This window comes from Schistocerca cancellata, chromosome 2, assembly GCF_023864275.1.
Source record: "Schistocerca cancellata isolate TAMUIC-IGC-003103 chromosome 2, iqSchCanc2.1, whole genome shotgun sequence".
NCBI lineage: Eukaryota > Metazoa > Arthropoda > Insecta > Orthoptera > Acrididae > Schistocerca > Schistocerca cancellata.
This window is the reverse complement of record NC_064627.1, coordinates 1,152,459,000-1,152,480,616: the sequence shown is the minus strand read 5'-3', so window position 1 is coordinate 1,152,480,616 and position 21,617 is coordinate 1,152,459,000. Positions and strand designations below refer to the sequence as shown.

The 21,617-nt window shown below is 36.1% G+C and overlaps 1 protein-coding gene across 1 annotated transcript in view; it reads left to right on the top strand.

Moving 5' to 3' along the window:
- LOC126161290 (centromere protein I-like) overlaps nucleotides 1–19,986 on the top strand; it is a 67,397-nt gene extending 47,411 nt beyond the window's left edge. Inside the window, exons 4-7 of the mRNA XM_049917028.1 lie at nucleotides 5,286–5,371; nucleotides 9,280–9,407; nucleotides 13,921–14,093; nucleotides 19,235–19,986. Coding sequence (XP_049772985.1) covers nucleotides 5,286–5,371; nucleotides 9,280–9,407; nucleotides 13,921–14,062 — 356 coding nt within the window. The 3' untranslated portion in view covers nucleotides 14,063–14,093; nucleotides 19,235–19,986. The remainder of the gene's footprint in view (nucleotides 1–5,285; nucleotides 5,372–9,279; nucleotides 9,408–13,920; nucleotides 14,094–19,234) is intronic.
- Nucleotides 19,987–21,617: the final 1,631 nt, after the last annotated feature.

Below are 21,617 nucleotides of genomic sequence, written 5' to 3'. Positions count from 1 at the left end.
CGGCAGAAAAGAGAAGAATGGTCCAAACATACTACCCTTGTGAAAGGATTAATTAAAAGAATTTAAAAAGGCTGTGTGGTTGCTTAAAAACAGCCACTGGTTTTCTCTGAATTTGTTTATTAACTGTCATAGTGCATTTCTGTTTTAACGCATCATCTGATGACCTACTACGAACAGACAAAAGTAACATGTTATGTTACATATTTTACAGAAACACACATTTCTTATCAAAGTCAGTTGCAAATGAACAATATTGAAGAGCAAAATGCTTTTGACACAGAAATACATACCATTTTGGATACAAATATGTGAGACTTTGATGTAGACAGCAAATACTGACATTACTAGTATGTAGAATAACAGGTAGCACCATTAGTTGCAAAGTTCAACCACAACTGTTGAAATACCACACAAACAATGACGAACACCACTGTGTGTGCTGGGATGAAGGCTCGGTCACTCTAGATGTCGTAACCATGTCGGTGCACATTTAAAGAGCACCACTTAGATTGTGGCCAATGTATATACTACATTTAAATTTTTGAGGAACAATTGCCAAAAGTGTGTGTCAGTATATAGAACATGTAAAAAATTACTCACCTACACAGGGTGCAAATCTTATCTTCGTTATAAAAATTCAAATGACGTCTTACATAAAACCAACAGATTAAAATCTTTGCAAGGTTTTTTGTTTATATACATATGTGAAATTGTCAAAATATGACCAATTGAAATTTATTACAGTGCAAATTGGCCAGCATAAAAATACATTTTCTTTTTTATTACAAAGTAAAAGTTCTTGCGTCATTGGTCACCCAACCAAGTGCAGATATGTACAACATTATCTAAAAACAAAGATGATGTGACTTACCGAACGAAAGTGCTGGCAGGTCGATAGACACACAAACATACACACGAAATTCAAGCTTTCGCAACAAATGGTTGCTTCATCAGGAAAGAGGGAAGGAGAGGGAAAGACAAAAGGATGTGGGTTTTAAGGGAGATTTTCGTCTTTCCCTCTTTCCTGATGAAGCAACCGTTTGTTGCGAAAGCTTGAATTTTGTGTGTATGTTTGTGTTTGTTTGTGTGTTTATCGACCTGCCAGCACTTTCGTTCGGTAAGTCACATCATCTTTGTTTTTAGATATATTTTTCCCACGTGGAATGTTTCCCTCTATTATTCATATGTACAACATTAGGTAGAGTTAAAACTTCACAAATGAATTTACAACTTCAGTTTCACAACGGAACAAAGACTCGTGGGTTGTCTCTCATTTGACCTAGTGCAAAATAGGTGTGACATTAGATGAAGCTGTAATTTCACTAACAAAATGTTATCAATAGCTCAGATAATGGGCTAAGCAGGAACGGGATAGTACATTATTTTAGTAGAGGAACAGTTCATTTAAAAAGCTAAAAAACCAAGTATAGTTGATCGCTGTGTGCTCATTGATCAAAAGGGTCTTGTTCGACGGGTTACTGATGTAAATTTGCATTTCATTGATTATATCCAAATTATTATCCTTATTTTCAATGTGCAATATTTATAAACAATTCTCAGTTTGAACTAAATGATGACTCTGTTCCCTTACGCGGTATTCAAGAACACTACCATTACGAGTGTATCCATGCTCCCTGAAACATATTTTGAATTGTCTTCCCATTTGTCCAATGTAGCAACATTCACAGAATCCACATTTGATCCTGTACACATCGGCATTACAATACTTCACTGATACCTCCTAATATTGTGTCGACCTCCTTTTGCCCGGTATATTGCAGCAACACACTGTTGCATGGACTCGACAAGTTAGTGGAAGTCTCCTGCCTCTATAGCTGTCCATAATTGCGAAAGTGTTCATGATGTTGTGAATGAACTGATCTCTTGATTATCTCCCATAAATATTTGATGGGTGGCCAAATCATCACTCGAATTGCCCAAAATGTTCTCCTAACCAGATGCAAGTAGTTATGGCCCAATGACATAGTCTAGAGTCATCCATAAAAACTCTATTGTTTGGGAACATGAAGTCCATGAATGGCTGCAAATGGTCTCCAAGAAGCCAAACGTTACCATTTCAGACAGTGATAATTTCAGTTGGACTAGAGGATCCAGTCCATTTATGTAAACACGACCAACACCATTATAGAGCCATCACCTGCTTGCACAGTGCTTTGTTGACAATTTTGGTCCATGGCTTCATGGGTTTGCATCCCACTCGAACCCTATCAACAGCTCTTACCAGCTGAAATCTGAACTTATCTGACCAGGCTACTGTTTTCCAGTCGTCTAGAGTCCAACCAATGTTGTCACGATCCCAGGAGAGGCCTGCATGCAAAGTTATGCTGTTAGCAAAGGCGTTCATGTCGGTTATCTGCTTCTATAGTCCATTAATGCCAGATTTTACCTTATTTAATGCAGAGTTGCTTGTCTGTTAGCACTGTCAACTCTTGGTCATTAAGTGAAGGCTGTCGACCACTGCGTTCTCTGTGGTGAGAGGTAATGCCTGATGAAATTTGGTGTTCTTGGCATATTTTGACACTGTGGATCTTGGAATATTGAATTCCCTAATGATTTAAAAAATGGAATGTCCCATGTGCCTTGTTCAGCTACCATTCCATGTTCAAAGTCTATTAATTCCCGGTCATAATCATGTCAAAAATCTTGTCACGTGAGTTACTTGAGTACAAATGTCGCTGCACCAATGCACTAAGCACTGGCCCTTTATATTTTGAGTATGTGATAATGCTGCCATCTGTGTGCGTGTGCGTGCGCACATATCACTATCCCATGGCTTTTGTCACCTCAGTGGATTTTTGGGGATTCCAAACAATGTTTCACAATGTGTCCTAGTTTGTTATTGATTTGGAATCCAAACCATATATTGATTTCTTAAACATATTTGCAATTTTGTCTGATAGTAGATCATGGTAAGACAAGTCTCATGTTTTTCTTATTTGTTGTTTTCAATTTTCCTGATCGTTTTGTTACCTATATTCCTAATATCTTTTTCATTGAAACCATTTGCCAAACATAACTAACAGTTGTTTCTATTTCTTTACTACTTGTGTCACAGCGCAATTGAAATTTGGCTAGCTTGTGGAACATGGAGTATGGCATGAGTTGGTGGGAATAATAAAGTCCGTAGTTGTTGCTTTATGAAATGTATAGTACCTATTTTTATAAGTAAGATAGGATTTTGGCCCGTGTGGAGCAAGCAATTTTTAAAATTTTTGTGTTTATTGACATGCACGTTTGGCAGTTGTCCCTTAAAAATTTAAATGTAATACTTGAGTCCCAAATCTGTATGGCCCTCTTTAAATGTGCATCAATACATTTATGCCACTTAGCATGACAGTCTTCCTCCCAGCACACACAGTAGTGGTAGTCAGTGCTTGTATGGTATCTCAACAGTTGGGGTCAATCTGTGCAACTAATGGTGCTACCTGTTATTCTACATATTAGTAATGACAGTATTTGGCATCTACATTGAATTTTTGTGTATTAGTATCTACAGTGATATGTATTTCTGTATCAAAAAGTATTTTCCCCCTGAATATTGTTCGTTTGGATCTGATTTGGATAAGAATGTTTGTTTCTGTAAAATTTGTAACATATGTTTCTTTTGTCGGTTTGTAGTATATCAGTCAATCGGGTTAAATCAGAAACACGCTATGGCAGTTGATAAATTCAGAGAAAACCAGCAATTGTCCTTAAGCAATCCCACAATCTTTTACGTTCTTTCCATTAATTATAGTCATAGTAATTGCATGCCTCTACAAGGACGTTGTCTGATTTGGAATTTTTGTGAAAGGAATTCAGAAGACTCATTTTTGAACTCAAAGCGATGGGTGAACTTTAAGGGCAAGAAGAAGAAATTTCATTTGTCCAACCAAGACCTCAGAAACAGCAGAATATTCAGATTCACAACCTGCAAAGAGGGATGTTTGTGTCCCTCATGTATGACTGTGACTGGTGGATTGCAGAGATAATAGATATCAGTTATGACTTAAACGAAACAGTTTTGAACTTTATGCTACCAAATGGACCAGCTGCTGGATATAGGTTTCCAGCTGCAAGACAGGAACACCACCATCAGTGCTCACTTCTAGTTCACAATGTTTTAATAATTGCGGGTGTCTCAGTTTCCAATGTTCAACAGGAAGGCATCACTTAATGTCAAAGGAAGATAATGATGCAGTCGAACACCCTTTTTAGTTCATTAAATAACTAATTTCAGTTCTAAGCAGACTGCACAGAAGTTGTATGCTTTGGAACCTGTGTGTGTCTGAGTCTTTCACATTGGAATCATTTGGAAAATGTCCCTCGTACTCATCTTTCAGAAGAAATAAAACTAACCCTTTACTTCATGGAACCAATATGAGATAATGTGGTAATGGAAACTAGTTTAATGTGTGGCAAAATTTTCACTTCAAATTTTCACTTGTTAATAAAACATGTTTAACTGAAAAGTGGAAGTACTCCGTTTCAGGGAATGTAGTATTATATGGTACTAATCGGCAGTAAACTGTCTGAGTAACAGTACACTGTCTGAGGAAACACACTCCTGTTGCTGCCAGTGGAAAGAAAGAAGGAAGGAAGTCTTTTACAAAACAACATGGATAACTTGCAGATTGACAGTATGCAGTGTCTTTGGAAATCTTTGCATCAAACGTCTTGGGGTAATACATCACACTGTGAGGAACAATTTTCGTTAGCCAAAATGTTTGTTGGCACTTTCCAGTCACATTAGGTGTCATTTTATATTGGTTTTGTCCCAGAGAGGCAGCAGGACAATAGCTTACTTCTACATTCATATTCATTGTGTTTTGCCTGTCGTCCAGTCATCTATTCTTCACAAGAGGGGATAGGCCCAGCAAAATTAAAGTTCCTGATTCACTTCTAAAATATCTTTCTCCACTTGGAGGTACTCATTCTTATTGGTTTCTTGTTGAAAATCACGCTGTCAGATCACTGTGGTAGATAGTATGTTTCACACCTGATTAGAAGACTCTGCTAGTTCGTGAAATCTCATCGTCTCAGGACCGACGTATACTAAAGAGTGCCTAGTGTTGTCTGGAAGTAACAGCAAACATTTTGCCTCTAACAAAAGTTGTTGTACGTGGCTTGATCTGTCATTCCTAGATGTTTGAAACAATGATTTTGAAATACACTGTGTGTATATATTTTGCGGAAAAAAGTCTGTAGAGGATATTTTGTTTACCTTCAACCTTTCCAGAAGTGTTGTTAGATGCTATTTGACATATTCTTTTTGTTTTTTCTAGCTTTGCTGGAGAATGAGCTCGCAGACAGACAAGCGATTGACAGCTTTTATCATCAAATTTATTTTCTATTATTTGTTGAAAGTCTGGTAAGTTTGCCAATAATTGTTGGAGTGTGCATTTTGTTTGTTTTTTCTCTTAGCAACAAATGTTTTAACTACATTCCAGTATTATTTTTTCTTCATGTTGTCCTCCCTCAATTCCTTTCTCTCTTCTTTTCCAACTTAAACCACTAAATATGCTGTTTTTCTGTACTGGAAACAAAATCTGATAAACTTTACACTACAGATATGAAATTCGGTGGTCAATATCATTGTACTTCTGTCAGACTAATGTTTACACCTACAGAGACATGAAATTATCTCAAGATTACTCAGATACTACAAATTCCTTCTGTTTTCCACAATCTACACACATTCTGTGAGGTATATTCTGTGTAGGGCTTTTAATATTATTACTTAAATAGGTTTTGGCCACTTGTCTTTATCCCCAGAAATACCAACAGGGGGGTACTTTATGCCCACCTTTTGAAAATGCTTCAATCTGTTCATGTTGTTTATATTTTAAAATATGAAAAAAATTATTGAACATTCTTAGTTAATTCCTCTACAAAAATCAGTAACATTTAAATTTTTTTAGGTAAACTTCAACAAAAAAAAATTTAGTAGTAGTAGTAGTAGTAGTAGTAGTAGTAGTAGTAGTAGCAGCAGCAGCAGATGCAACTTTTCACAGCGAATATCATATTAGGCCAGTAGTGTAAGACCAAATAGGTAGACAAAATAGAAATAATGGCTAGAACAGGTTCTATTGTTTTACTGGCTTCATTTGTGGTCCAATAGGACTATCCTGTTTTTCACCTCACAGCGGAGTTGTGGTGTTGGTGGAGTTCGTATTTTCTCTTTCAACTGAAAAATGTGAATGATGGTTTGGAGCATTATCAACCAACATAAAAATATTCCTAGTATTGCCAGTTGCAAATTGATGACATTTAACTGCAATTGCAAATGGTACAACAGTACAATCTGTCACAGACGAAGGTTCAGACATCAACACCAGGCAATAACAATGACAGTTTGCAGGGTGGGGGAATGTGCCAGACTGGTAAGCCCAGTGTCAGTGGACCTTCTGCACGCATGTTTGCAAATGTCAATTTTCCAACTGGAATGTTTTCAGTTAAATGATAAAAAATAAAAGCATTAGCAAATATAGAAATTACAGCACCTATAAATAACAAAAGATGTATCAAATATTAAATGTAACTACTGTCCTGAAATGTTTGGCAGTAGTATTTTCAGTCTCATTGTGTAAACCTTGTCTGGATGACCTCCAGAACATGTAAACTTTTCTAGTAAAAAATCACCTGCTCTTTCTAGTGATAGAAAAATAAAGTAAGTAGGAGGTAATAATGTTTTACATCAAACTATGCACAAATTTGATGCGAAATTTTTTTTAGGGGTTCTATATATTAATACAAGGGCTGTTCAATAAAGAACGATCATAATTTTTTTTATGGTCATAATTGCTTGTGCTAATATTTAATCTTATGATATTCTGTTAGCTTAATGTGCAATAAACACGCTGTAATAGTTTCATTGTTGGGACTTCTGGCTCCCGCCTGTCAGTGGCGGCCAAGGTGAGACATGTTCAGTATCGCCTACCGCTGCGTGGAGGTAACAAGTGAGGAACAACATGCGGCTTTGAAATTCTGCTTTTGTCTCAACAAATCTTCAGCTGAGGCCTGTACAATGTTACGGGAGGCCTATGGAGAGTCTGTTCTTCCCTACAGCACAGGTTGAAGGTGGTTTAAAATGTATGAAGAGAGGTGACAATCAATTTCAAAGGAAGGTGGACCTGGTGATCAAGTTACTGCTGTTACGGAAGAAAACATCAAAACTGCTGCTGTCATTGTGAGAGAGGATCCACAAATTACCTTAACATTACTTTCTAAAATATTGAACATTTCATTGGGTGCCACCCACATGTCGGTGACAGAAACATTACACGACACGTGTTTATGCGTGATGGATTCCAAACAAAAGGACATTAGCGTGCCCGTCTGCGTGCAGTTAAAGTTGATCTTAGAGGAAGATCCAAAGTTTCTTTCAAATGTAATCACTGCTGATAAAACTTCGGTACATCATTTGGATCCTGAGAGCAAACAGCAAAGCTCAGTGTGAAGTCTCCTTCATCACCAACCCCAAAAAAGCAAAAGTGGTTGCTTCTGCTGGGAAAGTTGTGGTTATCTCTTTCTTTGATATTCATGGAATGGTTTATCAGCATGTTGTACATGCACACACATCACTAACTGGACAATACTACAGGGATGTCCTGAAACCATTGCAAGTCCATATCAGGTGCAAAAGACTTTTCCATGAAGCAGGATGGATGCTACACCACGATATTGCGCTGCCGCATATTGCCAATGTTGTTGCTGAATATCTTACAAAAATCAACTTGAAGGGCATCCCTCACCCTCCCTATAATCCGGATTTAGCTCCATGTGACTTTTTTCTATTTTCTAACGTGAAGAAACGCCTTTGTGGAAGACATTATCAATCATCAGAAGCAGCGGTGAAGGCCTCGGAGGCAATTTTGAAGGACCTCTCAAAAATATTTTTCCAGCATGTTTTTGATAACTGACAGAAACGCTGGGAGGACAAGTGCATCACACTCATGGGAGACTACTTTCAGAGGGACCATCAAAATTATGAGGATGAGTAAAGGTATGTTTTATTTTTTTTTCTTTATTGAACAGCCCTCGTAACTTATAGAACACCTACAAGTAATGGTTCATATAATTAGAATTGGTAACATGTAACGTCTTTATGGAACTGCTAAAGACCAGTCGACACACTTTGTTTGATCATAAATTATTGCAGTCACAAAATGATTGCTAGATTTTGCAACTGGTTTTTCCCCAATGTTGATGCCATGTAGCACTAAAATGGTGACTGATACAACCTTCAAATATTAATAATGTGCAGAGCATAAAAATATGTGCATCTGATCCAAATATCTCTTTTGAAGTGCTACTGGTTTCACTTTTAAGCCCTCTTAAATTTGGCGAAAACTGTTGTGTAGTTCAAAGACTTTTTTTATTTTTTGTAAGCTGTAGCTTGGATTTTGCACAGATTAATTTTATTCTGCATGCTTCATATGTGCAGAATTTCATTGTAGTTGGAGCTTTTCTTGTTGGGATTATTCCTATGATTGGTCCACTTCATATGGAAAATGCATCTTGAATTTTGAAGCTAACCTCGCGCACAGTGTCTTGCATAAAGGAATAACTGGAAGGTGGCTTGTATATGTAAATAAACACACAAAATGCACTGATTTTACACTTAGCTTATTTAGTGACACATTCTACACTAACATGCAGATGAACAGTATAGCATCGGTTTATTCCATTCTAAACTACTAATATAGTAGAGGTCCAATAAAACACATTTGCCATTTGGAGTGGTTGACACTTGTTTAAAAGGAAGGAGCAGACTTAGGAATAGACTTCAAATCATAAACATTAACATACTTTCAGTGAATTTCGATTGAAAATAAGTCATCCATGATGGTAAAGTATTACTGTTTATCTATTTGATCAAAACTACTTTAAAATGGTGTACAAACGGAACTCTTCCACGTGTGTAATTTATACTTCACGTCCTTCTTGTGCAACATTTACCAACATAATGAAAACTATATTAGGAACATAAAACACTCTCTCTGTGGCAATCAAAGTGTGTGTTGTGTAACATCAGTGGCTTTTACACATTTATTCTTGCTTCAGTCCGTGCTGTCCTCTCTCAAAATATTAAACTGCTTTATTCTAACATCTTGAGACTATTTCTAGAGACTTTCTTTGTGAAAGTATGCTGACTGTGATGGCTAGTTAATCATAGACATTAGTAATCTTTTTTTCCTTTTTTGGGGTTAGCATTATTATTACTAGCTAATTATTAATATTAAATAAAGTATAAACTGCACAAATTATTTTTACCAGGCACGGTGGGCTTCTAAAATTGTATATATGTTGACTACACCAGATGACGTTAAAAGAGCGAGGGTTGTAACATTATTTCGCTGCAACCTCAAACAGTCAGGAGCACATCACATCGAAGCATTACTGGGGTAAGCTACTTTGGTGTAAAAATTAAAGCTACCGTTAATAATATGTGACAATAATTTGTTGCCTGAGTAATGAAGCTTCTGTACAGAAAGGTATGCTTTAGCTTCTTCAGCCTAGAAGTTAGTTATCTATCTACAGTCTTTGTTTTTTTGTCCTAGCTTTCTAATCCAGTTTTGTACAAGTTTCAAACCGTTGATACCTAGAAAAATGTGTGCCATGTTAGATAATACTGATAGGCAGAGCATATAGATGTCAGAGCCAATGTGGAACACAGCAATAATCTGCTGTTAATATAGACTTCTTTATTATCAATCAGACCTTCACCACTGGATGAAGGTCTCCTCCATGCACTGTTTTAAACATCAGTTTTGCTCCTGGTGTTTCCATAGGTTATTGATTTGGTCCTTTCTTATCTCTTGGCATTTGGAAAATAGCTTCATTGGTGTGTCTACCATCTGTTTACTTGACTGTGTCCTATGCATCTGTTATGTTTTCAATACAGTTGTAATTAATTCATCCTCTCCAGTGTGGTCCCAGAGCCATTTGCTTATTTTAGTAATGCATCTTTTAACTGAATGCTCACTGACCCTCAGCCTTTAAGTGGGCTCCGTTTTTAAATAAAAACTGATAATACACACTGACTATAACCTTTACTTTTCAGGATCATCAGAAGTTTAGTTTTGAAACCTATATTTAATTTTCCAAAAGGCCTCCGGCCATTTTTACTTTTCTGTTTATTTATGTTAGTATCCACCTTATCTCCCATTGCTCTAAAAACAAGAACTCAACTGTTTTGGAACTTCATTGTTAATTTCTATCATTTTCCATTCTGTGTTGTATATGTGGGTTATTCATCATTTTAGTATTATAATTTATTTCAAAGATTATTCTATCCCAGGATGTCTCTATTATGTTCTTTCATCAGTAGTTGAAGTTTGTCTGTACTACTACACACTTATTCTGTGAAAAACTGTGAGGCAAATGCAATCTTCCAGGCTAGACTTATCTCACTTGTGATTTCCTCACTATCCTGATGAAGACTCACTTAAGGTTTGGCATTGAGATATTTATTCCTCAATACCTTGAGGCAGGTTGAATTGGTATCTTGTTTCTCTAAGGCTGTTAATATGAATTTATTTGAAACCTTGGCTAAAACTTTCTCAGTATCTATGAATCTCAGATGAAGTGGTAACTTTTATTTTGTGCTCCAATCTGTTTAGTTCATGACTTAAAAATTGATACATTGTGCTGTATCCACTTAAATATCCAGTTTTATTTAATTTAGCAAATTTGGCCATATTCCTTTAGCAGTTTTCTTGAAACTCATCTGTTAATCAGTTGATTCGGACTATTTGAGATTTGCTTTTCTTCCACCTTTTTTTATGCCTGCAACATCTTTTTCTATTTGTCTAAGTTCCTATGTTAAATAATTATCCCTGTTTTCTATGTCCAAATAACCTCCCTTTTCCATGGTGCTGAACTGGTGCTTAATTTGATCTGGTATTCCTGCCCAAACTTTAAAGAATAAAAAATCCTAATGTGTATTTGTGATGTCCTGCCTGATGCATTTCCTCCTAGCTTTGTATCTAGCACCACACGTATTTTTAAAGTCATTAAAAATTGTTGAATTCTCTAAAATTTCTGTTTCGTTTGATCAAATATAGTCATTTCATGTCCATATCCATACTCTCCCTTTAGAACTCTCTTTAAAATTCCGAAGGCAGCAGGAGTAAAATGCAGGGAACTTAACACTATTTACAATTTGTACAAAAACCAAATGAGAGTTATGAGTCAAGGGGCATGAAAGGCAAGCAGTGGTTGAGAAGGGAGTAAGACAGGGTTGTAGCCTATCCACGACGTTGTTCAGTCTGCATATTGAGCAAGCAGCAAAGGAAACAAAAGAAAAATTTGGAGTAGGAATTAAAATCCACGGAGAAGAAATAAAAACCTTGAGGATTGCCGATGGCATTGTAATTGTATCAGAGACAGCAAAGGACCTGGAAGAGTAGTTGAATGGAATGGACAGTGTCTTGAAAGGAGAATATAAGATGAACATCAACAAAAGCTAAACAAGGATGATGGAATGTAATTGAATTAATCAGGTGATGCTGAGGGAATTAGATTAGGAAATCGGGCACTTAAAGTAGTAGACAAGTTTTGTTATTTGGAGAGCAAAATAACTGATGATTTTTGAAGTAGAGAGGATATAAAATTTAGAGTGGCTATGTCAAGGAAAGCATTTTGAAGATGAGAAATTTGTTAAGATTGCATATAGATTTAAGTGTCGGGAAGTCTTTTCTGAAAGTATTTGTATGGAAGTGAAAGTAGGACAATAAGTAGTTTAGACAAGAAGAGAATAGCAGCTTTCAAAATGTGCTACAGAAGAATGCTGAAGATTAGATGGGTAGATCATGTAACTAATGAGGAGGTACTGAATAGAATTGGGGAGAAGAGGAATTTGTGGCACAACTGGACTAGAAGAAGGGATCGATTGGTAGAACACGTTCTGAGACATCAAGGGATCACCAATTTAGTATTGGAGGGAAGCACGGAGTGTAAGAGTCGTAGAGGGAGACCAAGAGATGAATATGCTAGGCAGATTCAGAAGAATATAGGTTGAAGTAGTTACTCAGAGATGAAGAAGCTTGTGCAGGGTAGAGTAGCTTGGAGAGCTGCATCAAACCAGTCTATGGACTGAAGACCACAACAACATCCATTTAGTAATTGTCATCTGTTTTCATTTTACTTTTTTTTCTGAGTGTGTTAAGAAACAACACCTAATGCTTGACTTGTGTTGTCTCTGCTATAATATCCAACATTCTCCACTGAATTATTTTTCTTTGGTATTGTTCTACTTGTGAATTAGAATACCCTTTTGCCATCTTTTAGTGTGATTTGTTTTTGTTTATCAGCTTCTGCAACCCTTCGTAAAGGGTTTCTGCCTCAGTGTGATGTAGACCTGTTGATGCAAACACATGCATGAATTGATTTCTTTCTGTCTTTCTTTATAGTGGCTGGCGGTAGAAGATTTTTAGTTCTGAAATATTGTGGTTTGATGTTTAGTGTTATATTTTATGAGAGAGTAGTTAAATTTTCACTATAGGGTGTGTGTGTGTGGAGGGGGGGGGGGGAATGGGAAGAAATTACATGTGGTGTCCCACAAGGATCCATCTTAGGGCCATTGCTTTTTTTTGTGTACATTAATGATCTCTCATCAGTTACACTGCCAGAAGGAGAGTTCATTTTGTTTGCAGATGACACAAGTATTGCAATAAATAGTATGTCGAGTGTAGTTCTAGAAAGATCTGCTGGTGGTATTTTCATGGATATTAATAAATGGTTTAAAGCCAACTCACTGACATTAAACTTCGAAAAGACTCACTATATGCAATTCAGAACCTGTAAGAGGTTTCCACCCAACATATGCATAAAGTATGAAGAAGAGCAGATAGAAGAGGTTGACAGTCTTAAATTCCTTGGGTTACAACTTGATAATAAATTCAGTTGGGAGGAGCACACCACAGAACTGCAGAAATGCGTTAACAAATCTGTATTTGCAATTCGGGTGTTAACAGACATAGCCAACATAAAAATGAAAAAGCTTGCATACTTTGCCTACTTTCATTCCATAATGTCATATGGTATAATATTTTGGGGTAACTCTTCAAATCAAACAAAAGTTTTTAGAGTCTAAAAGCATGTAATACATATTATTTGTGGAGTACATTCACAGACGTCCTGTAGAAACCTCTTCAAAGAACTGGGTATACTAACTACTGCCTCTCAGTGTATTTACTCTTTCATGAAATTTGTCCTAAATAATATCTCTCTTTTTTTTCCAACAAACAGCTCAGTTCATAAATACAATACCAGGAACAAAAATGATCTACACAAGGACTTAAAAGCACTTACTTCAGTTCAAAAAGGGATCCGCTACTCAGGAACACTCATCTTCAATAATTTGCCAGCAAACACAAAAAAATAGCTACAAATAAAAATTACTTTAAAAGGAGCCTGAAAGACTTACTAGTGGCCAACTCCTCCTACTCCATTGACAAATTTTTTAATAGAAACAAATGATGTATTGTATATACTCATACAAGTAGTATTGTTATTTCAGCTTAAAAAATGATGTATTGTATATACTCATGCTATTGGTATCGTTATTTCAGCTTTAAAAAAACAAAAGTTGACATGTTCCACACCCACAAGGATCTCTTCTGCATGGCTCTATGGAACAAAATACTAAGCTAATCTAATCTCCCTTTGCTCTCTTCAATCCTCCACCATCACCTCCATCCCCTTGCCCCATTTTGGGATCACCCATCCCACCTCTCTCCTACCTTAAACAACCTGTCTGTCCTTCACGCTTCTTGCACTTCCTTTCCCCCCCTCACACCTCCACCTCTGCTGCTATCTCCCCCCCCCCCCCACCCCACCCCACCCCCTACTCCACCCTCTGTGTATCTTATTGTATTTGGGTCTGTCTGCCTAATTCAGTGTCGTTGTTTACAGCTTATTTAAGTCTCTTCGTCCAGAACTTGTACCAGAAGATGTTTCAACTGTAAATACACATACAGCCTTTGGAAGAATACCTGCTACGCTGTCAGAGGCTGTAAATAAGAGCAGGTGTTGCAGACCCAAGGCAAGAAGTTAATCATCAAACAGATGCAGAACATGTCACACTGGTATCTTTGGCTTTTAATATCAGTTTTTAGAATTATTTGACCATCGGTTTTACTAGTAGTATTAGGAATAACGATGACGACGACTTGTTCAGCGTCAAATGGTTTTTGCGTATACCCAAAAGTGGCAAATGGTACAATTTTTAGATACGTTGCAAATTCATTTTTCCGACTGTGCAATGAATTTAGGATTACTTTTCTCTTTACATACATAATATTTCCCTGATTGTTAAATATTGGAAGTGTGTTACATATTTTTGGTTATAAACACAATGTAAAAGGGAGAATTTCTACTTAATATTCCACAGAAAATATAAAAGATATAAAAAGAGGGTGAAACGTTACATTAGTATTGTGCAGTTTATCTTCTATTTACATGACCCCTTTGTTGCATTAAATAATATTCTTCAGTAATGTAAAAAGAATTACTGATAAGTAGTTTTTTGTGGTAATTTTTTTCCTAAGTTGGGACCACAAATTACTGTAACCAGTCACAATGTATTATTATTTCCACTTCTACTGCATTAGTCTCTTGGTATGAAGTTCTTTTCAACCTGGTGTTGCTCCTCTCCTAACCTTATTTCATTGCAACTACCATTTTAATGGTTAATAAACTCACTCATGTTCATACATTTTTTTATCAATCATCACCTTGTTCTGGCTTTTACTACTGCATAACAAGGCTTAAAGTTTGTCCTTTACTTCTTTCTTCCATGCCTTTTCACATCCTAAAATATGTGGCATCTTCTTTTCTTTCTTAGACATTTGAACATTTCTGAGATGAAAGGGCATCTTTTGTCTCATTCTGCCTTCCCATTATGTTCTTGTTTCACCCCTCTTGCAACACTGTGCATTCTCTATGCATTCTCTCTCTCTCTCTCTCTCTCTCTCTCTCTCTCTCTCTCTCTCTCTCTCTCTCTCTCTCTCTCTCTCTCTCTCTGGTATTTTGGATAACTTGCTAGCATCAGCATTATTTCAATCTGTTTATCTTCTGACCATGCATCTTCTATGAATGCCACCTCAAAATCTGCACAGCTTTCAACTGTTGTTCCTATGTGCATGCACCACCAAACTATGTCTCCCATAGCTTCCTTGCTTCAAAACTGATCTCCCATCCATCCAGTAGGTCACCCTCCTTAGAAGTTCTCCAAAAATGGTACAAAGTGGATTGATCCTTTCAAATTAGATTTGTTTATCCCACTTAAACATTAGTTATGACACTCTGACTGTTAATCCATTGTGCACACTATGTGATTCTGCCTTTAATTCCTTTTTTATACATTCTTGTATGTCTGCTTCAGTCTTATTATTCTTGGCAGTTTCTCATTTGTTTCCACTGCAGTCTTCTTGGTTCTGGTGACATATCTATGAACCCTTGTACATTGAATTCTGCTTCCACATTTTCTTTCTTATATGACTCTGTGCTTTCCCAGATTTCCTCCCTCTTTCTCTCTTATTATTAAATACATTGATGCTTTGATTTTATCTTGTAGTTCCAGTTCACTGCTGGTCATTTCTTCCTTTTGTTGATCTTTGCATAACCCTGAACATGACGTACTACTGTATGTGAGATTTTCTCGCATTCTGATTTTGCTGCTATCCAAAAATTCTGAAGTCTTACACTCAAGTACTTGCTCCATTTTGTTGTCTTATAGTCTATATTTATCCCTCTAAAAATGTCTGCTAGTTTGGCAATATGATAATTTGTAATCTTACAAGCTTAACAATTGCCATGTAATTTGGATAAAAATGTAAGGTACATTTTCAACACAGTTAGCTTAAATCTTGATGTGCTATTTCACACCCAAAAATACAGCTGTAACCACCAAAATATTAAACTGTGTTGATGCTAGACAGTCTATGATGTTGCTTCTTGTGACTTTTGCTTCTAGTTGTCTTGAATGAATGTGGCTACATAGCATAGGATGCTCTGCAATGTGTGGAACTATTCCAAGGCATTCTTGTGACTATTGTGGTTGTTAAACACATCGACAATTACTTCTTTTCCATACCAAAATTCATTCAACACCTTAATCTGCCTGCACAGTTCTACATTAATTCCTACTTGTCGTTCAACAGTATGAGCACTCCTTTCTATTGTCAACTCTTTTGTTCGCCCATAATGCTAATCTCTTTGTAACGTGCGCGTGGGGCACACAATACTCATTAAAGCCTGTACTATGGTAAGTGAGCGGGGTTCACCTTACGAGACAGGATTTTCGTATAGATATTGACCACGTGTACCTGAATGGTGGCAAAATCGGACTTACACCCACTCTGTAATAACAATGATCCGTCAAGTAAGTTCAAAATGAAATTACACATCAGTATGTACCAAACGCAACACTGAAGATGCTACCAATTTGATAATAATATGGTCGCCAGCCTAATTAGGCATTAACTGAGTTTCTTCCCTGTACAAGTTGATGTATATTCATGCAAAACAACACGTAGTAACACTGCATAATATAGTAAAATTTTAGAACCAGAAAATCTATTGAACTGATAGTTTCACGTTGCGTACTGATATGGGAAAACCATAAATACATAACGCTGCACTATAATGTATACTACAAAGCTTCATACTGTCTATAGATCTGATTAAAATCGGGCATAGGTTACCCTAGAAATAGCACTTTCGAGCCACACACAAAATTTCAATTTTGATAAAGATAAAACATTGATAAATTTTGACTTATATATGGACTTTAACTTTTGCTGGTCAAACCAATGTGGAACACTTCAGAATTCAAATGAATAAAAGGGGGGGGGGGGGGGGCGGCCTGAAACTGTTATGATCACTATATTAAAAAAATTGATTACTGAAATTATCATGCGTTCGATTTCCAGTATATGAGTTACTATTCTTTTTATCTTATTTACTTCTCATTTAAATACTTTTATATCTGTCTCGAAATAATTAAACTTCATTACTATATCAATATTAAAGTTATCTTTCAACTTCGTTAGACCTTTGTTATTCATTTACTGGTTCATTAACAAAACAGTTCTTTAAACACCATTCTAACATAACTAGGTCTGCAAGTAATTATTATTGACACAAAATTTAATTTTTCATTTCGGGACACTCGGATTGCACAACATTTGGAAAGGACCCTGTCTAGGTTAGTTGTGAGGATAATTAAATGAGGGGAAAGTTCTGGTAAAATTTAGGTTATTATTGAACAGTTCACTCTATGGTCCATACGCATACAGTACTAAAAGTTTCAACCTGCTTGTATCGATGCGGCGGTTGGCAAGCGGCAAGATAGCGAGGCACAGAGCACACATACAACCACAGCTATGGCTCTTGACGTATCGGCACTTTCATTCTTCTTAGCGTCGCAATACTTTTCCATTTAGTGCCTATGGAATGTTGCCATGCTGTGTGGGCGTTTGAACAGCATACCCGAGGCTCAGTGAAACTACGTCTTCCAGGAGAGCCTCCTCGCTCCAGAACATGTTGCTCAGACCAATGCCAAACTCCAACTACTATTGCTGAGCCCGTTGTGCCATACAGTGCCCATGCGCATTTTCCCGCGCTCGCCTGCCATCCACCTTTTACCGCTCCCTTACAGACAGGGTATTCACCTGAGGTTTTGCATTCTACATATCCTAACACATTGCCTACGTATGCACCAGACGCACAGTTACAATTTTAAACATCTTACAACAGTCTCCACATTTGTTACATTTCATTTCTATTACAATATTGCTTGACATTTGACATAAACATTAATATTCAGATTGAAACTTGTTTACAGTTTTCTTAACACAATGATATGAAACAAAAAAGAAATGAAATCAGAACATCAATTACACTAATTTAATGAAAAATCAGATGGAAAAAATTTACTTATATGTACAACAGTACAGCGTCATTGTTGTTACATCTTCACCATCACTTTCACTTTTTATATTACAGTTTCAGTTTGTTCTCCCCACATTCTTCTTCACTGAAGCTTGTACTGATCACTCATTGCCTCTTGTAACATACCAGTGTGCTGGAGCAAGAATCATCATATGCTGTATCACTCATTACTACTTTAAAGATCAGAATGATAGCACTTATGGATGACAACAGTTAATTTAAAACTTTTTATTTCACTGAACAATGTTTTCTGATGAGAAATAATTTATACACACACCTGTTTTCCTCCTCTGTTGTCAGCAGTCTGACTACTTTCCTCATCTCAAACAATCACACCTTGCTCAAACTGCCATGCTAGCTCCAACCCCACTAAAAAAAATAAAAAAATTGCAGAGACACAGTAATCTTACTATCATAACTTTACACAATGCCAGGTCTCATTTAAATGGTGTAAAATAAAATATTAAATTGTATTTTTTCTAAACATAATAAGCAAACAAAAATAAGAAGTAAGTCTCTGGCCCTATATGTTGGTGACTATTATGTTGAGCAGTTATGCTACAATACCAGAGCTGCAAACATAAGCTAATAATGCTAACAATGTCTGGGGAGTCAATAAATCTTCCTCTCTGCAGAGGAACACACAGTTTCTAAACTGTAAGAGACACAGTATTAAATTTGAAAAATAGTCTTTCACAGAAAATGCTTTAAAGATGAAGGCATTTTGACCCAGCATACTGTTTGAATGTACAAGGAAATTCTTAAAAAAAATATTAATACAGACATGTAAAATTAACTGAAGTCTCATTATCATGTAAGCTTTCATGGTTGATATTAGTGATGTTGCTGACATTTTATTTATAGGCAGAAAGCTATGGTCCAAGGCATAATTCCCTGCCAAATTTTTCATCTTCTACCACTGGTGATTTCATCAGAGGCTTTAATGACTAACAAAGCTATTACAGGCTCAAAACAAGCTCAGCAAGCCAAACTGTTTGTAAGTATACATACAATGGTTGGTTCATGACATCATCAGACCACTGCCAAAGGAGTCATTCCAACATACGCTATGGAGCCCGTAGAGGGAAAAGCTGATGCTGTTTGTTTTATTTAGCACTAGGGCCCACAACTTGTCTAATTTCAATACTTCTTTTCTGCAGAAACTGTTTTTGTGCTTGGGAGTTTCTATGACCTCCCTGTGCATCCTTGTGTAGTAATTATTAGATCTTACTGAAACCAAAATGTGAAATTAATGAATTTGATGGTTTTCCAGTGCTCCTGCATGATCTGCTACTGCCAATTTCACCATCTTGCCAAGGTGACAGTTGCTCAGGTGTTTATGTGCTGTACTGGATTTTCCTTAAAGAGGATGGAAAGATGTAGAACAAGAGCCACTTACAACTTGCTTTTAGCCACAATTACCTTCAGTGATTTCCTTTTAAAGGCAGTAGTTATTGTTTTAAATTATAAAGTAATGCACTAATTAAGTTTTTTTGTGTGTAGTATAAACTCGTTTCACGGCTTTTTTCTCATTTTTAAGTACCTTGGGAGTTTACGTAGATACTGAATGTGATGTCTGAGGGTGAGATGTTATGCCTGTCTTTCCCTGTAGACATTGGTTTATGTTCTCAGTGCAATAAGAAAACCAGGAAATAAGAATTATGATGATTTAGGTGATGTTGTTATGGGACAGTATCTTTTTACAGATACCGTGCCTCATCCATCATTCATAAATTCACACGCATACAACATACCATTTACTGCATTTGTTTACATTAAATAATAACATAGAATAAAGGTATTGTGATAGTATTTCTTACCAAATACTTTGGATACAGTCAAATATGTTTTATTTTATAACAATAACAATTACATCTGTACTTACATTAATCTATTCTATAGCTGCTTTCAGTAACACAGTTACTATTTTACGTAACAATTATGCCTTCCATTGTATTTTTATAATATTTTTTCACTCTGTAGCTGTAGCTGCTGAACATGAGAAATGTATGAATAAATTTAACATTTTTGGAATTTACTATAGTTATTATTTGAAAGAGTATTATTACAAGAAAAATAATTAACTATCTAGCTTGTCATAATAGATCATTTTTCTCCTGACTTTTTCTGGTGTACAATCTCACCCCTCTGTAGGATCATTGTATGTGCTTTCTGAATTGCATGTGCATTTAAATATGAAGTTATGGGGATGTTAATTAATAAACACAGACTCACAACATATGGGCAATTTATTCCTAATATATCACTAAAACAGTTCAACATATATACATCATCATCATGACATTAAGATAGTTCTTGATAACTCTCATTGTATTCCTGTGTGATATACTTCACATGGGTTTGCAACATAGTCCATGCTGTCAACCTAACCTAACCGTAACTTGACTGTAACTGAAATTTCACTAATTGTAACTGATATGCAGCTTACTTACAAATGGATCATGTCCAGCTATATATGTTTTCACCCCTTGGCAGGAATGCCTCACTTAATGGTTTTTAGCCATTTAAAAGTGGGTGCTACAATAACTGACGATACAAAAAAGAGAAATTGTTAAGGTAACCAGCTTGGATTTTTAACACTAAATACTTCATGTACATGATGTTTTGTGTCCTTGTGTATTACACAAACACAAGACAATACTTCTTCATATTGTAATGATAGATTCAATAAAAATTCCCTGGTGTCTAAGAGACTTATCATTTATAATTTATTTGACAAAAGATTAAACTTTCATGATTTCCTTTATAAAATATAATATGGGAAATCTAAGAACAGCACTGTGTTCTGTTCATGCTTTGGTGTTATCAGAACAGAATTGTGAAATATTACAAGGTATAAAAGTGGTTGGTGTCTTGAAACTGTTCCTTAATTAATTAATAACTTTTGAATTATAGACACTTAAACTAAGCTAACCAAGTTCTCAGAATCATAAACAATTTGTCTACAATCTAAATTGTTGGTTTGTAGGTTCATTTTTGACACTTGTATTTTTGTATGGGAATGACATTATGTTGCCTTCAAATCCTGATATATTCTGAATTAATTAATTTTAAGTGAAAACAATTACATCACAATGTTTCTGGTTGGGTATAATGTATCTGTAAGAATAGGAATATGAAATCATTTACCAAATGTGAAAGTTGATAAATTTCTGTACACCTGTAGCAGGGGCAGATACGTATTTGGGGCACGTGCCCCCCTCCCCCCCAACCCCCTTTCCAGTGCCACCCGTGCTGCCCCGCCAGTCAGCCCGCATGCATTTTCAATACAAATGAACGAGCATAAATGCCCTTAATGATTGTGATTCTGTTATGTAAGCATTGTCTGTTTGTCCTGGAACTGGCTATCCTACATTGTACACACTGTACAAAATATTTGCTTGTCTAACTGCATCTATTGCTACAGTAGAAAATTTTTTTTTTCAACATTGTAGTGTAGAAAGACATGGCTGAGGTTGACAATGAAGAAGGATCAACGTAATGGCTTAGCTCTGTTGAACACTCACCCTGACATTGATTGTCCTGTTGATGATGTAATTAACCAATTTTCCAGCAAGAAAAGTTGCATAGAATTCATCATTTAAGGAAGAGAACCACAATCATTACTTTTTTACATCATAATATGTAGTTGCCTT